The sequence below is a fragment of the Lathamus discolor genome, chromosome 1 (assembly GCF_037157495.1).
Source record: "Lathamus discolor isolate bLatDis1 chromosome 1, bLatDis1.hap1, whole genome shotgun sequence".
In the NCBI taxonomy this organism is placed as follows: Eukaryota; Metazoa; Chordata; class Aves; order Psittaciformes; family Psittacidae; genus Lathamus; species Lathamus discolor.
This window is the reverse complement of record NC_088884.1, coordinates 2,672,239-2,690,680: the sequence shown is the minus strand read 5'-3', so window position 1 is coordinate 2,690,680 and position 18,442 is coordinate 2,672,239. Positions and strand designations below refer to the sequence as shown.

The 18,442-nt window shown below is 39.2% G+C and overlaps 1 protein-coding gene across 7 annotated transcripts in view; it reads right to left on the bottom strand.

The window, feature by feature from the left end:
* The window catches only part of CELF2 (CUGBP Elav-like family member 2), a 393,255-nt gene that overhangs the window by 27,037 nt on the left and 347,776 nt on the right, over positions 1-18,442 (bottom strand). For all 7 annotated transcript variants that reach the window (XM_065666773.1, XM_065666599.1, XM_065666687.1 and 4 more), the window contains one exon: positions 11,833-11,967. In XM_065666773.1, coding sequence (XP_065522845.1) covers positions 11,833-11,967 — 135 coding nt within the window. The remainder of the gene's footprint in view (positions 1-11,832; positions 11,968-18,442) is intronic.

The window sequence follows — 18,442 nt, the reverse complement described above, 5'->3', positions numbered from 1 at the left end:
TCCTGACTAAATGACTGTCATTCAGAGGGATGCAGATGGGCAGACTTGGCCAACAGGAACCTCATGAAATATAACGAGGAAAGATGTGAAGTCCTGTATTTGGGAAGGAATAATCCCTTTCAGTAACACAGGGTGGGGATGGATGGGCTGGAAAAAGGACCTGGAAGGATTCTGGTGGGAGGTGACCATGAGCCAGCAACATGCCCTGGCAGCAAAGAAAGCCAAGAGCATACTGGGCTATTGGAACAGGAGAACAGCCAGGAGACCCAGGTGATGTTTGCTCTTTATTTGGCACTTGTTAGGTCACATCTAAATATTATATCCAGATTTGGGCTCCTCATCGCATGGAAAACATTGATCAGCTGGATGGACTTCAGTGGAAGGCCAGCAAGATGATCAGTGCCTCAGTCTTCAATAGTTCAAGAGAAAATAAAAACATAGTAGAAGAACAGAAAGAAAGGATATAAGGAAATCATGCAATGAGAGTAAATTAATTAAGAAAAGAAAATAAAAAAGGTATTTTAATATTCCTAACATCTCCTTAGTCAGTGACAGAAAAAAATATAAAGAGTTGGGGAGAAAAGGAAGAGAAATACTAAACTCAAATTAGAAATCTCTAATTCTAGCAAGTTGAATATAAAATCTTTGTTTACTACCAAAAATCTCTTGGGTAAACAGAATATTTGTTTCTCCCTTTCTTAGTATGAGAGGCTAAGAGACAACACTGGATTTAAGGATAATCAGATTAAGACTGTGTTGTCGGTTTTCTTTCTAATCTTTAGCTGGAAACCCAGTGATTCTGGAACAGTGTCTTGCAAACTGCATCCAAACAAGACAAACACTTGCTGGCCTGAGTGAAAGACTAAGGATATTGGAATATATCATGAAGTACTGGAATATATAATGGAGCATATTAGATAAAGTTTAGTTCTGTTGGACAAAGTCTATGCAAAGCTTCCAACTTTAGTCTAATTTACATCTTATGTCTTAAACAGAGAAGAACGGCACCCAGCTGTAGGAGGTCCTTATGTAGTGGGGTATCTAGACCACCAGTCTGGTATAATACAAGATTCTGGACAGATCTGTTTAAAGTCAATTGATAAAGGTGCACTTACATAGTTACATAGCACTAACGATTGTTTTAAAGAGATAGAGGCCCCAAACCTTCCTCCTAAACATGTGAATGAAATGTCTCTTATGGAAATAAGGAACGATTCAAGTAATAATCCAGTTTATGAAATGAGGATTATAAACATGGGCGTGGGGGAGAAGTGGGTAAGTCAATCACACCAGGCAGGTGACAGTGCTCCCAGGAATTTGCCATTGCGTTTCTGTCTGAAGTGAGCACACTCTACGGGCTCTGACTGCATAAGGAACATTTTAAAGGGGAAGAATAATTAAGCGATGACAGAGGCATCATCATTATTAGATAATCACAACCCAGGGGCATTAACAAACGTTGAGTGTCTCTAATCCCATGGGGTCTAATTATTCTGTGATAATAACCACACCTCCAAGTTTTAATTTATTCTTGAGGAGAATCTGGGGGGGAGGTGGGGGAAAGAGGGGCATTTTAATATTTTTGTTGAAGGAAGATGCAGTTGGCCTTTCAAAAGGGCTCATCAGTATTCTAATCTAACCAGCCTGTGTGACTGGCATTAAATTGTCTGCCCTTTACGGTGATCTCCAGCCAATCTGAGTATTCACCCTTGTACAAACTGCTGGTGTCCCAGTCGCTAACATAGCATGAGCATGCACTGGTTTTCTCAGGGCAATTTTTGGGAAAGGACAGGTAGATCTTCCTGCTCTGGGGTGGTTAATTCTCCATAGGCTCCTCTGCCTAACACACTGCCATTGGTGTGGAGAAAGAAGGAAAATTTGCCCATTTTCTGGTATCTTGGAAGTGCTGTCTGACATGTCAAAAAGGAAGACTCTAGTAAGTTTAAGTGCTCTACTTGTGCTTCGATAGAATAAAATAGAAGTGACAGACACACTCCAGGGAAAGAGTGCCAGAAAAGCGAAAGAGCAAGAAAGAGTCAGGGGAAACAAGAATGACAATATAGAAAGACATATACTAATATCACAGCCTTTCTCAAATGTGTCAGTGTCCCTCTATTTCTTCACTACTCACAGGTGAACAATTCCTGTGAAAGATTGTCTGTATCTTCTCAGGGTATAGGAAAAGAGAAACACAAATTCAGAAGAAGCCGAAGTCTTCAAGAACTGGAAACTAACTTTAGACTCGTAAATCCATACTCTTCAGTAGTGGATGGGTCTTTGAGAGCTAAGAAAGTTCCATGACCTTGGGACAAGTGAAAATCAGGGTCACTTATCTTAATCACTTATTTATATTAGAGCCTAACTTGACATTTCTAATGGTCTTGAAATTACAGCCTCCACACCAACCACCTTCCACAGCAGTGCAAAGAAGGAGAGAAAGCAGAGCACACAAAGGTTCTACAGGTATCACAGACAAACTTATCAATCAGCTGGTTATTTTCATAGTTTTCTAAACTTATCTATCTAACAGAAGGTATTCTAGGAAACAACGGCTTATTGATTGGGCATACCTTTGTGAATCTATGCTATAGTGTGTAACAGCACCTTTTCCTGCGAGATTATGAAGATGGAAAGAGAGGGTAAAAAGCAAGTTAATATTCTGGGCCAACTCCACAGTGATACTTTTGATTTGTTGAAATGTATTGCGCAGCGAAGACCATCCTCCTCTAGTGTAAACTAAAAATCATATATCCTGTTTCAGCAGTGTGCCTGCAACATATCATGCATTCTCTCCAGTAGACCACAACGATAAATCAGTTTTGGTTTTGGGTAGGAAGTACTTTAAAAGAGGCTAGGGAAGAAAATAATAAGGCACAGTGGACTGGCTTGGGTTAAACTTCATAGCTGGCCATTAGATAGTTCCAGCTGTAACTCAAACTGAAATCAAACCAAATTGAAACCCCGCAATATGAAGAAAACAAAGAATAATTACTGAGCATTTACGACTGTTTTACTCAGTGGGCCAAAGGCTGTGGCCTCTGTTCATCAAAGCATCACTGAGTTCACATCAAAACCAGAGCATCAGCATATCTACAGGGAACTTCCAGCTGTGCTTTCATGTTTATTACTGCTACCTCACACAATCTGGAGTGAGCTGTTGTTTAGGGACTCATACTCCAATGCTGAAATGACCTCCATGTGGAGCCACTTCAGCATACAATCACTTCTAAATCACTTCCCAAAGAATTTCTGATCTAGAATCAATAAGGCCAGGATCTTCTGCCTGGGTAAAGGCTCCTTCACACTGCCCTCTATGTGCTTGCAACATCTTTGACGTACTTTCATCACTAAGCAATTACAAACAATAAGCATCTCTGCATAAAAAAAGGAGTGTCATTGAAGTCCAAGACCATAGTTCAAGGTAAGTAATGTTTTTGTTGCAGGAATTCTAATCATATGCAATGTGGCAATTCAAATTCTAGTACATGGGAGAGCATGGCCTGATTCATCTTCATCTATCTTAAGATCAGGTAAACAGTCCTTGGGAGTTGTTTGTCTTTCCATTGCAGTGAGATGTGCCTAAAAGATTTGTTTACCTCAGACACTTAGGAATCCTGCCCGTGGTATTTTAGAATAGAGATGAGATAAACTATATATTGAAAATTAGAGTCTATAGGCAAAGGAATTATGAGTCCAGAAACTGCATGAATAATAATTTCCATGGAAGAAGGGATTTTTAGGGGGGTGTGGAAGCACAACCTCATTGCAATAGCACACCAGAAGATAGAGTCATTCATCTCCGTAAGCCACAGAACTCAAGGATTATCTTGTCTCATGTAAAATTACTCAGCCAGATCCTTTGCAGACCATTTGTAAAGTCATATGTAGTTCAATGTGGCAGTGGTTCTTTTCATTCATATTGCACACTTTTGTTCCACGAACAGCAAAGGCAGTCAAGGGTTTACTTTATTTGGTTTTAAATCCATGCAGTTGTTGGAGATATTTTTGGTTGGCCAATGCATAAAATAAATCAGCTGCCCCATATTGGAACAACTAGCTCTTCTCAGAAGCAATGACTGAAACAATTAGGTTGAAGACATTCATAAACTCTAATTGCCATTATGTTCCACAATTTATCCTCCCTTAAGAAAACCAGCCATGAGTATCCACGGATACACTCACAATTCAGTAGGGTTGAAGGAGCAGTGCTGGCAGTAGTAAACCTTAAATAGTTGAAAGCTCATTCGAATGCATGAGTTTTGTTAAGATTTACAGCATTTCTTAAATAATATGAACTCCAGCACATTTTCTGGGCTTGGAACTTCATGTAAGATATATAGCATATACACTCACACATCTACCTGTGTAGCCAAGCTGATAGAATCATGCTTCCTTTGTAGAAAACAACCCTGAATTAATTTGAAATAGTACTTCCAACAGAAAGGAAAATAGCCTTCTTTATAATCTTGTGGCTTGGAATAGAGATTAAGAGTGGGGCAGAGAGACACTCACAAAACACAATGTATTATAAAGCATTATTTGTTTACTTCAAGCAAAGTAAATCCTTAAATGTGCTAAGGCAATGGATTTAATACTTGAGGAAGACCATAATGTACTAATGTTTGAAAACCAAACATGTCTCCTGTTGAATTAGATCCTACTAATCCACGGTTTAGTACTGTATGTTGTTTCCTAAAAAAAACAACCCAAACCCAAAAGAAAAAACAAACAACAACCAAAACCAAACCAAAGAACTAACAGAGTCCTTCACTGAGAAATACACACTTCTTCACTGAGAGGTTCTGTCCACCCTAAGCCTGGCTATTTAGCAACTGAGCTGCCCAAAGATCCTTTAGGCTGAATTGATACACCTGTACAGAAATCAATTTGCTAGGAGAATACACAAAGAGCTGTTGTATTTTAAGAGACAAATATGCAAACAGGTCATTCCAGTTAATTGATGGCCTGTCTGCTGCCATTGGCATCCTTCAGGTTATCACAATGAGGAGACCAGGCAGACAGCGATGTTCCAAGGAGGCTCTGTGGGAATTCATCACCCTTCACCTCTCCTCTTACTGCACTGGGATTTTGGAGATTTTTAGCCACAATTCCTGCTCTTTTCTTTTTCAGTAATTTAAAGACATTCTGAAGCATTATTAAAAATACAAATATAGGTCAAAACTGCATGCCCAGTTTCCTATTTTTGGCTCCAACTTGTGTTTGGATGCCTGCTTAAGGGTGACCTAATTATCAGATGGGCTTACTACCAAAGTATTTCTACAAGAAGTAGCATAATCTCTGGGTACTAAGAGCAGCCAAAATCAATTCACCTATTCAGGAGCCTAACCACAGACTCAGAAACTTAACATTGTGTGGGTAAGCCCAGCTGACATACAGCAGTTCAGAAATATACCTGTCCCATCACAAATCCATTTGAATTCTGCAGTCAAGTGACAGGCACTGGATGGTGGACATGCTAAGGCAACATTTTCTTCCATGGCTTCCTTGCAGACATGCATTTTAGGAAACTGGTGCTGAGATCAAGGTTAAAGCACTGCACTACTCTGTTCTCCGAATACTGAGATAATGGTGCTAGCAGTATAACTAGATTTAAATATAAAATTAAAAATCATACACTTGGGCTGTTTAAGCATCCATACAAGGTATGTGTAATGTATTAATACAGTATTTATAAACCTTTATATAAGATATGTGTTATAATTATCAATTGAACTTTATCCTAAAAATAATGAACATTATACTAGGGAAGTTTTCTAAGTACTGCAAAAGTAATAAAGCTTATTTAAAATTATTTTATGATAATGGAACCTGCATTAAGTCCACATGAAATGGCACAAAAATAATCAATTTGTACTACAGTATGAAGAGTGCCATTCTGCATTTTAAACTGTTCTTTTCCAACATGAAACATCTACCTCAATTCATTCTTTAGTAAACTGTCAGAGCTTCCTACACACCTACTGGTAGGGTTATTTTTGGATCATCCTGGAAGGAAATCACAGCTATCTCAGTAGGTGTACTGGCCTCTAACAAAATGTCACGGTGGCAGACTTGTACTGCTGATTGGAGAAAAACGTATTGTACTGAACTGAACAAAGAGAGAATCTTCTAAGAATGATTATTTGAACATTCTTCGCTGCTGCTCAGCTGAAGCATCTTGTATATTCTATAAAATCTCTAATGTTTCGACAATTCTGTTCACAACATGAATACCCTCAACTAACAAAGGCAATCTTCATACTGTATTAGGGGGTAGAGAAAATAATGAACCGTGGATGCTAACTATAATTCTCTTTTAGCAGGGGGAAGGGATGAGTTAATCAGTTTTCTCCTCTTTAGTTTATTCTGTACTTCACAGACTTCCTTTTTTTTGGGGCTGTTATTCTTCAATGTCAGCGTCTGTCTGAAAATGAGTATTTTTAGACTTTTGTGCTTAGGAGAACTGGCTTTTTTTTTTTTTTTTTCAACAGAAGAGTTAATGGCTAAATTCTGATATAATATGGCAAAATCTGGGCTGGATTTTAAAGAAAAAAGTCTTACTTTCTACACTGACAGTAGGGGTTTTTTTTTTTGCAGACAGATTTCCTCTTAGGTTTACAGAGCAGATAAACCTGAAGAGCTTTTTTACTGAAGCATGAATAGCTAGTTCAGCTGGGTGAATAAATAATAGTTTAGAGAATCAAATAATCATGAAATGTCATGGAAAATCAAGGCTCCTAGGTCTGAAACTGAATTAGCTTCTGGTTTAGCAATTCCATTCCCCCACAGCTCAGAAGTTATACTGTGTATGTTTATGCAGATAAATCTGGATACATAATTAGATGTTTTGTCTCTTCGTTTGCACACAGAAGGATTTTCCTGTTAGATACTGAAAAAAACACCCCCTTTATGCATGTATTTTAAGAAGCAATATTGAAATGAGCTCACAGAGGCTGTGGAATCTCCATCCTTGGAGATACTCAAACCTTGGCTGGGTATGGCTTTAGCCAACCTGCTCTGAGTGGTCCTGTTGCGAGCAGGAGCCTGGAGTAGAGACCTTGTGAAGCATCTACCAACCTATGACATTCGGTGATTATAATGGTATGGCATTAAACAATATGTGCAGTGAGGATTAGGACAAGATGACAAAGTAAGCTGGTGTCTGAAACCCAACTTCCATATTCTTCCTATGAGTACAAAATACTTTTCTGCTGTTGCGTTACATCAGTTTGCGAAAAGATCAGGACCTTCATAGCTCCTGGTATCTGGAAAGGTGCCTTATCAACCTTGTACCACCAGTCAGAATAAACATTATTATCCTTAGGAAAATTAGGTTGCCAGGTCAACTAAGGCAAATTAAATGGCAGACAGCGTTAGAGGCAGATATTCTGATCCTGAGCTTGTATGTTCCTACTTCACATCCACCTCCAGGCCTTCCCACCACCCACTGAATTAACTATATATGTTTGCAGGCTCTGAAACAGCAGCCTCCCTGTGAGCTCTTTGCTAGTCGAACCATTTGCAGGATGTGTCAAGACCGGTCTCTGGAGGAGAAGACAAAACTCCTGACACTCAGGTGAGATTCATCCTGCCTAAACTGAGACATTTACAGTGTTGATACCTACACCTGAGGCAATTCCCCCAAAATCCCTTCCCAGTTAATGGGAAACTCAAACTTCCAGGACCCAGGGAAAAGGGAGTTGAGATAAACTGGCTCCGACGACCTGGAGTCAGTTAAAAGCTATCCCAGCCCAAATCCTTATGTTATGAAATACTACAGGTACCTGCCTTTAAAAAAGGAAAGTGCTCTAAGTGAGTGAAATGAAAAGAAAGTGAAGAATTAATTAACTAAATAGAGGTGATTAAAGTAAATAAAGGAAACAATTATCATATCAAAATAAAAGACAAGAAAGATGATTAAATGAGTCTTCAAAAGACCTGTGAGAAACTCATGAAAGACATAATATGCATTTACCTGGTTTTTATTCTTTCATCATTTCATTTTCATTTTTATTCACTACCATCTGATAATTGCAAGAAACAGTTACTTTAACCATGGGCAATTTAAACCATTTTAATTTTTTTCTTCTAGGGCCAAGAGACAAAAGAACCTATTTATTGCCTGAGGGGATTTTTACTAAAATGAAAGCTTAATCTTTCATGGGTTTTTTTAAGCAAAGGCTTTTAAAAAATCATTTCTAACAATGCTGTAGGGAGAGACTTCCATGGGTATGCAAAATTGAAATTATAAATTTACAATTATAAAAAAATTAATAGTTTGGGGGATTGCATTGTCTCTGTTCTTTTTGAATGAATACCGTCTCGAGCCTAAGAGAAATGAGACAGAATGAGTGTCCTTAGACTCTTTTGCGGGTCAAAGCTATTTAGTAAGAATGTATGAGAGAAAGATCATTGGAGTTTAATTTGTTTGGAAATATGTAATTGTATGAACCTTGAAGAAAGTTTCATACAGATTGAGCAGTCACTATTAGATGCTGGATATTTTTGTCTTCTTTTTTAACATACTGCAATTAGAAGCCAGCAGTAAAATGTGACATCCTCAAGTATCAGATACCCTGCCGGTTCCTCACTTCCTGACCTGTTTTTCTGTGTTGCCCATGTATGAAAGTTGCACTGACCACCAACCCCTCTGTAATAGTTTGATGCATTGAAGGTTGCTAAGTCTTATCTGTGTAAAATGAAGCTGCAAGATTAATTTTAATGAAGCTGCAATATCAATTTTAATGAAAAATTTTTGGGCTGTTATGACATATGTCTACAAAGGGCGGAGTAATAGCTCTTGGTCAAAGACTGATTCAGGAGAGATATATATCGGTAGAAAGGTAGGTATGATTTACGTGGCTGCTGTGTTTTAAGGTATATTAGAACAACATGCTTATGCTCATCCCTGTTCCATGCAGTATTTTGGCTTTAACAGCATCAAGAAAAGGATTAAATTTAAGCCTGTACCTTTGCACTCTCTTAAATTTGGGCAGTTTTCTGAACCAAGAAATATTAATTTAATGCATTATCTGGAGAGACGCAAACATTTCTTCCTGGGCTTAGTGCAGGCTTTGAAAACAGGCAAAATAATTTACACTTATGAAACGCAACAAGCTGAAGTGTTCTATTAAAAGAAATCTAGACCAAAAAAATACCCTCAAGGCCTCCAAACATCCACACATTGAAAGGCAGATTTAAATGTTTTCTGACAACATATTTCAAGTTTTAATGGAAACACTTTGAGCTACTATGAAAAGTAAATTCATTTTCCATAGAGCAGAGAAGAATCACTGAAGATATTATTCAGGTTTACAAAATATTTAATAGGGTGGAGAATGTGGAACCAGATAAGAAAGGTTAAACTGAAGGACATTTTTAACAAGGCTTGATTTTAGGTTTGCTGTGCAAAATATATAGGTCAATGGACCTATTAGAGATAGAATTCCTCTTTGACACAACAAGCTGTCTAATATTAGAAACACTTGTGTACAGCTACTATCTGTGAGAGTTTCAAAAGCAATTATGATCCTGAATACAGTATGTCAAAGGCTAAAAATCCAGATTTTTCTTAAAAAATAACACATCTTCAAAGTGTTAGCCAAAATAATTAATGTCTGTGGAAACACGTTAGTATCTGCTCTAGAATGCCACCCTGAGCAATACTAAGCTTTACTTACGCTAAAGAATACCTGTCCAGACAGCTGAAGCACCTTTCTAACCATGTGTGTCTGCAGAGTTGGACATCAGATGAAACGATCTTTGAGGTACTCAAGAAGCCCCGAGACCCAGTTAAAAGAGGGAACAGCAAGTCAGCCAGGCTGGATAAAAAGACTGAGTTGAAGAGGGAGAGAGGAGATTGTGGACCTTAAGGATGAATCTGCATCTTGTGCTAACATGGCAAGACAAAGTGCATGACAGAAACATGCTGCTGCCTGAGGTTCTGATGGCACTCTGCTGCAGAGCAGCAATGATGAAGAAAGTTCATTTCCAGCCTCTCTGCACTGCAGTGCAGTACGGTGAGTTGCCCTGAAAAGTCTTGCCAGTATGGCTTAAGAAACGTTGAGGATGCTTTGGGAGGACAGGCTACTCAGACATTTAACAGCTAAACTGCACAAATATTACAGAAGATGCATGAAATGCAACATTTCCACTTATTTATATGAGTGACATTTAGACAGGGGTACCGCAGGAGCACTAACACTGAGATCAGCCTTTGCAAAGTGTTGAGGCCCAGCTCCAGGATGTAGGGAAGATATTGCTTGGGTTTAAATAAAACATATACTAGCAAAGCAAAATTATTTGCACACAATCTTCCTCTCAGAGATGTTGCAAATGTATATTATTTGTAGGTTGACATGAGGCTCTGCATAAACTTAGTATTAGCCAAGCTGCCTCCCATCTAACCTCTCCCTCAAACCAACAATAACACTGTAATATAATGGGAAGTGTTGGCCAGCTGTAACACCCAGCACCACACTCAGTCCCAGTTCTATTGCGCAGTGAAGACTGTTTTCCTTACGGATGAGCTCAAACCATCTGACATGAATTCCTTTCTCATGGGGAATAAATACACACTTAAACAAGATTAAACATAAATGTTCTTTAGTGGTGTCTAAAATAATATGAATGTTCTTTAGAACAGCAATAAACACACTTCATGATGCAAATAATTACACCCTGCAGCCTTTATGTAAAGATAAGTGGCCAGATTCTTCACTCAGCTACATCTCTGTAAATCCAGGGTAACTACACTGAATCAGCATCTCTCTCTGGATTCTGGAGATGCTGAAGCATTACTGAACTCTGGATTTGCCTTATTTCTCTTAAGGGTTTTTGGACATGTTGTGCTGAAAGTCTACATGGTAGTCATTGAGGCACCACCACCTCTTAGCCTGTCCTTTTTTCCCACATAAATCTGTAATGAGGACAGAATCTGGCTGTGCCTTTGATGTCACTTCTGTAACTGTATTCTCAGTTAGGACCAGAAGAAAGCTCAAGTGAGGGTACAGCAGGAAAAAGAGAAGGAAAAAAAGAGAAGACTTCACAAACATTCATGATGAGTGAAGGCAATACATGCATGATGTGCTGGGAATCAAAGATCAATCATTCTCTCCGGGATTAAAAAACACTACCTCAGCTGATTTTTCCATAGGATGAGAAGAATTTGCTCATGTTCTGAATTCTTTCTGTAAAGTCAATTTCAGCTAAAGTTTCCCATGCAAGTGTAATTTCCACATGGAGTTTTGTAAGATGGTGGTGTGGTTTAAGCACAGCTGGTAACTCAGAACCACACAGCCACTCACCCACTCCACCCATTATATACTGGGCATGACGTGCTGTGGTATGGAATACCCCTTTGGCTAGTTTGGGTCAGGTGTCCTGTCTCTGCTTCCTCCCAGCTTCTTGTGCCCCTCCTCACTGCAGAGCATGAGACTGAAAAGTCCTTGACTGGGGTGAGAAATACTGAGCCACAACTAAAACATCGATGTGCTATCAGCACTATTCTCAGACTAAAGCCGAAACACAGCACTGCACCAGCTACTAAGAAGGGGAAAAACAACTGTTAAAGCTGAACCCAGGACAAATGGGTCCATCAAGCTTTAATGACCCCTGAAATGAGTCTGGAAAGGTGAACATGTCCACACTGGACTACTTGAAAAACTGGTTATTTGCTTAAAATAACAGCAATAAATACATTTGCCTATTAAAAGGGTCTTCAGAATTCATATGCGTACAAAACTTAAGACACAACACGGAACCACTGCTTTAACTATCATCTTCCCATTTATTCTCATGTTTGTAATTTGAAAGCAAGCACTCTGCTCTTACCGGGACTTGTGAGGGCTCCCAGAGCACCGGTCGTTGTGGACAGAGGATTTGCATTGGTGGTGGTAGCTGAGGTTTGGGCGGCGGCTGCTGCGGCTGCTAAAGTTGCCAAATTCTGTAATTGTAAAGCGTTCATGCCTGTACAAAGAAGCAATAGGGTTAATTAAAATATGTGATAATAATGCTAATTAAAAAAAGCTGTTTTCAATGGACATGGAGCTTGGGATGTACCTTGCCAAGAGTCAATTCTTCTTTTCACTCCCAAGACATTTATAATCTGGGAAGCAACTCTTACAGTCCCGAAACAGCATCTCTCACCTCTCTACTTTGGCGTTGAGAGAATACAGCAAAGGCACCAGCCTATAGTTCAGGGAAATTAAACCTAGTCTGTGCCTCCTTTATAACGGAAGTGTGGAATTAAAAGTCATTTAAACTCTGTGTGAAGCCCAGGCACAATACTATTTCCTGGCACAACAGGGGGTGTAAAGAAGATAACTAACATTTAAAACACATTTAGGACAGGGTCATATAATTGGGATGAATACAATTTGTTTCCTGTATCTCCTCTGAATGTATCTACTAAGGCTACAGTTAGTGCAGTAACCAATAATTGTGCTAATATTCCTTTTGATGGTTCATTTCTAAACCCACATATGAATTAAGAACATAAAATTAGTATGAGTCTGATCACGAAGCTATCACTGAGGTAGGGGCTTTCAGGCCATAAGCTCTAGACTGTAATATTAAGTCTACTCAGTCATCAGCCATTTCATTATAGAGGATGTGGGGGAGATACACCTGCATTTCAATAAGGAATGGATGCATTTATATAGCAAAGGCTTTAAGTTAGATGTTAAAAAAGACAAACAATAATAGAATTTCTGTGATACAGAAAAAAAAAAGGATGATTAAGGAACAAGAAATGGCATTCATTTTACTTAAATTAGAGGGATAGGAGTATGATTCTCCAGAGGTCTTCAAAAGTACCTACCTTTTACCGTGGGCTAGACAAATTACTTAGGCACTTACTCTAAGGCAAACTGCTATAGTAAGAGACTAAAATGCAGATACAAGTTAGATGCTAGCATTAACCAGCCTGGATCCTTCTCAGGATCCTCTGAATGAGATGCAACTGTCCACAGGGGCAATGTTCAGACTGAATGTCTGCATACAGACATGAGACAGGTTGTTTGGATGGCAGTGAGAGATCATCCTTTTTGGCTTGGACACATGAAGGAGATCTGTGCATGGTGCTAGAGCCCTCAACAGAATTGACAATGTGCATAAAACTAAATCACTAAGAGAGGTTTGTTATGTTCTTGTAGTCATGATAATGTAAGCACACACAAAAGGTGAGGTGGCAGGAAGAGCAATCCTGTTTTCAGATCAAGGGATAGAGCCGGGAAGACTGCATGAGCTTTGGGGTACACCCAAAGAAGAGCTTGAAGGCCAGTAAACTTGTCAATTTTATACTGAATGTTAGTTTGTCTAACAAAAGATACCACTTCTCACAGCACACTTTGTTTCTCAAACCAGGAGAACTTAATGACAACTTGGGAGAAGGTGAAAGAAAGGATAAATATAATACTTCATAAGTATGTTGAGAAGAAGAAAAATGCAATGAAGGAGAGGTATTTTCTAGGTATTGAGAACTCCTGCAACAATGGAGAGTGGTATTACTTTAAAACACATATGTTGCAGACTTAGGTTGGTACAGTCAATGAGCCCCATAAAAAAGTATTCTTATTGTCCCAGCATTACAACTGTAAAGTGAACCTTAATATAAGCAACTATTTGTGAATAAACTCCCAAATTAAAATGCATGCTCCATGCTACTTGCATGTTCCAACAGGCAGGTCAGATCTTAGGTTAGCACCCAGCTTGGCTGAAGTTCTAACTTCTCTGCCTCAAATACCCAAAGTCCGCTGAGATGCTGGTGCTTTTGAAAATGTGACACAAGGACAATGTTATGAGCAAGGTTTTAGTTGGTCCAAGATCCACCACTTAGTAGTCTGAAATCTGGCACAAAACACTTGGTCAAATTACATGACCAAAAAAGCTCTTCTCAACACAACCAACCCAAACTATTTTGAAACATGCACTAAAGCTACCCTAGTCACAAGTCATTATTAACCCAGACAATGAGGTGTAGCTACTAAATAAAGTGATCATGGGTCATTGTTGCAATTTGGTCTTCTAAACCAGCTCTCAAATACAAAGATAACTCTGAAATGGCAAAACTGCACCTTAATTAGACACCTAGTTAATAAATACTTAAAAAATAGATATTGGATGCCCAAATAAATAGAATAAAACTGCTTAAAACATCTCAAGTCTTGAACTCCAGAACAAAGTCATCTTTAAAGCAGGAAAAGTTGATTGAGTATTTTAAAAACATTTTATTTTCATTGTCAGCCAGTTTGAAATTACATTTTGGAAGCAGTATCATATTAATAAATTTCTGAAACCAGCAATAGTGAGGAAATTCGGAACAGTTTTCAAATCCTGTCTCTGGCTTGAGAACTTTTCATTCAAGTACAATTCAGATAGATATTCAGATAAGCAAGCATAATTCAAATTTATTTTTATTCAATAACTCATCTGACCTACTGGCTTGCCTTGGGTGTAAATTATTTTCTTTAACTGAAAAATCCTCTTTCCTTGATAGCAAAATTCTGCAAATTGCTTCAAACCAGACTTTACGGATGGAGAAGACTGAAGCTGGGGTCTACCTCTCAGCAAAGACAATGGATCTCACAACGAGACATGGGATCCATTTTCATCCTGGATTGATATCTGGTCCTCAAATATCTTCCTGTTTTGTAAGAAGTATAAGTAATGTCAAGCAAAAAATGTTCAACAAACATTGCTGGTCTTTACTGAGGTCATTATTTCATGCCATTCTGTAAGAGATTTGGGAAAGCAGTGGGATGCTCTCCAACAGGACAGCATGGTTTTCTATCACCCACTGGTTAGCTATTCATGAGAAGGATCAGTTATAATCAGTTTATATTTCTTCTGTGGGGAGGTTTCCACTTTGAACTTTTAAACAGCACACATGGCAGGATTAAATAATAGCAAAATACAGGATGGTACTAGAGGAGAGGCTGCAAATAGCTTCACCTAGATGAAATCCTACATGCTTCTGGAAAACACATGGACTTTTCTCCAAACCTTAGTTTAGACACAATTAAAAGCAATTTAATGCTTCTTCTATTGCATTTTATGTGCATGGCTTTGCCCATGCATGCAAGGCTACAGAGGGCTATAAGCACAGAGGTCTGTGGAGCTGGGAGGCAGCATATAGCACTGTACAGCCCTCAAGGAAAAGTACTGCAGGCAAGAGAAAGTCAACAGGCGGGGGAACAAATAACTGCTCTCTGTGGGCTCAGAAACCTCCATGGTGCCTGTGTAGATGCAAAACAAACACCAGCACTGCCTCATCCCTCAAAAACTTTTTTATAGTTGGGCATTTCGTGTAGAAGCACAAGAAGAACCCATCAACTTGATGAAAGATTTTCATTGCCAAAAGAAGATTAACAAAGAAGAGCTAGGCAGTGACGAAGTTCTCTCCCCACCCAGTCTGTTTTACTGCAGAGGTGACTAAAAGACATTGGCCACAAACCAGCTCTGCAGATGTTACAGGGTGTCAGCTTTGATGCCTTTGGTAAAAGATTGCTTGCTGTTGTCACACATGCGTAAGAGAAGGGCAGAAAAAAGCCCTGCTGAATAGAGCACCCAAATGTGATTGTCAGAAAGGACACATGCCATCATGCAGCATGCTCTGATTGTGCCTACAGGTTTATTAGTTAATATGCATTGGTGGTGAGGCACTGGATCAGATTGCCCAAGGAAGCAGTAAATGCTCCATCCTTGGCAGCATACAAGGCCAGGCTGGACAGAGCCTTGGGTGACATGGTCATTGTGAGGGGTCTCTGCTCATGGCACGAGGTTGGAACTGGATGATCTTAAGGTCCTTTCCAAACCAAACCATTCTACGATTCTGTGAACCTCTTTAGGATCTTTTGTGTGCTCAAACATATAAAAAATAAGTCCTGTCATCACTGTTTCACGTTCCCCAGCCATTTTACCATCTCTCCTCCTTCTTTCTGGGTTTCTCCCACCAACTTGTCATCAACACACGTCAACATCTTACTTGCTAGGACAAACTTGGAGGATGTCAGTCCTGACCCAAAATGTGCTTTGCTTCCAAATGGGTTTTTTTTGTTCATCTGAACTTCAGCTAAGGGACAGTTTTGTGGGACTAATCTGTTGTGTCATTCCCCCCCTTTCACCCACTGTCTTCACACATTTCACATCCTACAGCTTTTTCAAACCCAGCCCTAAATCCCACAACAGAGCTGGGCAGCAAACGAGTAGACTGTTTTTATTTGAAAGTGCTGCTCACTCAGCAAAGGCACCTCTCTCAGAAGAAATGCAAACTGCTTAACGCTGAAGAGCAGCCCCATAGGCAAAACTGCACACGAAAAGTGAAAATCCTCCTGTAGAGGAAAAGAAAACTTCTGGGTAAGGAATAACTCTTGATCTTCATGATGGGGACAATGTTGGGAATTAAAGGGAAATGATTAAAACACCCCAGCATCACAATACAGTTTGATTCCATTTTTAATAACATGTATTTACCAATGTGCTATCAGCTTGGCAAATATTCAAGATTGGAAGGAAATTCAACTTTCATCCTGTTATTTGGCAGATTAAAAAAACAATTAAATTATGTACAAAACAGATGCACAGTGTGCCTTGCTTGAAACTTAAGATTTTTTAAAAAATTATTTATAAGGACAGGGGCATGAAAATTTAATTTAATGTTCACCTTAGGTAATTTTGTGTCTTATTGTTCACAGCAATTACCATAAATCTACATATCAATAAGCGAGAACAGATGTCAGTTGTTACAAGTGCTTGCCAATCAGGCCTGTTAAAAAGTGACAGATGGATGGTGATAGAACATTCTCATAAGGCCTATTAGCACATTCACAGGAAATTTTTGTAGTGCTGCACAGTCACAGATGCAGTTCTGTGAAAACACGGCGAAATTTGAGAGCACGAGATTTACATTTTACAACTTCTCGTACTGCCTCCGACACAGACTTTCATACGATGAGGCAATTTGCCTCATTTCACTCACCGCAGCTTTTCTCCTGCGATAACTGTAAAGTCGGAATTAGTGGGTATTTGTAGAGGAGGCAACAGAGTCACGAGCTGTTCCTGAAGGCCTCATCAGCTCTTAGGTTTCCAAGACCATAATAAAATCTTATTAGGAAAGAGCTGAGATTCGCTTGCTGAACAAATTCCTAATAAAGGCAGACACTGGCTACATTTTAGTGATAATATATGCACGGAGAGTTTCAGTCAGTGGTGATGATCAGAGCCAAATCTGGTTAGCTCATAAGCAGGTCCCACCAACTTGACTTTCTTTTTTTTTTTGAAATACCTAATTTTTGGATTTATTCTTTCTGAATTAAATCCTGGTTGCAGCTTAAAAATCGTGGCTTAAGGTAAAATTTATCATCTCCAGGCCAAAAAGCAACTATTTGCTAACACTGACATCAGCCATTGGATGCTGGTGTTAAAAATGGGGGTAAAAGCTTCATGGCCTGTGTCTTAATCAGTGTGAAGTTATTCCAGCAATAGTCTAAGAATTAAAAAGACAGGAGACCTGATCACTACCTCCATCAAACCATATGCTCTGTGCCTACCTTTAGAAAAGCTGCTTATCGGAACAGTGCTTAAGGTACCCTGACCATTTTGCATTTGAGTTAGCAAAGGCCTTAAAACAGCTTTCAAGTCCACATTTGATTCTGCCCTGTTTTTTCAGAGTACATGCTTAGATCCAACTGAAAGCTAGAGTTCCTAGTTGACTCACATAGGATTTCAGCACATTTTCAGGTTATACAAGCTCTAAACACATCCTGGCAAGAAAAGTGTTTTTCTCAATTTAAACCTTGCCAACTGTAGTAGGAAAGATTCATCTCATCTAACTTTATCCAAATAAAAGTTACTAGCCCAGGATCTTGCTATAGTCAAAGGAGAGAGAACAAGCAGATGATTCATCTGATCCTTAAATAGGTTAGTTAACACCAGCCTTTGGCAGGATGAATCTCTGCCTGGGAGTGACTCCCTCTTCATTGGCACCGTAGGGAGATGGGATGCCTACTTCCCAAACTACTGAGGTTCAGTGAGATGAATTCCACCCATGCAGGGACCAAGGCAATAAAAAGCCCCTTGCCCTCCTTTCATCATTTACGGAAAGCCCCGCCAGAGCTATCGATCATGTGCCCAGACTTGGCCAAACTTCCACATCAAGCACTTTTACCACTTGAATAAACACGTCTCGTGAACTGCTGAGTGTCAGTTTTCCTCCCAAGGTGCCTCTCCTCCTGTGAGCAGGAGCGATGTGTGGACTGAGAACAGGCTCACTTGCTTCAAACTCTGCCTCTCCAAAAAAACGCTAAATGGAGTTGTTTAACTTACTAGCTATAAAAACCACCCGAACTAATTGTATGTTTTAAATTAAGTAGGAATTCCAATAGAATTGAAAGCTCAATGGTTTTGGTCCCTGAAGTCAACATTTTCAAAACTGGTAGTTATC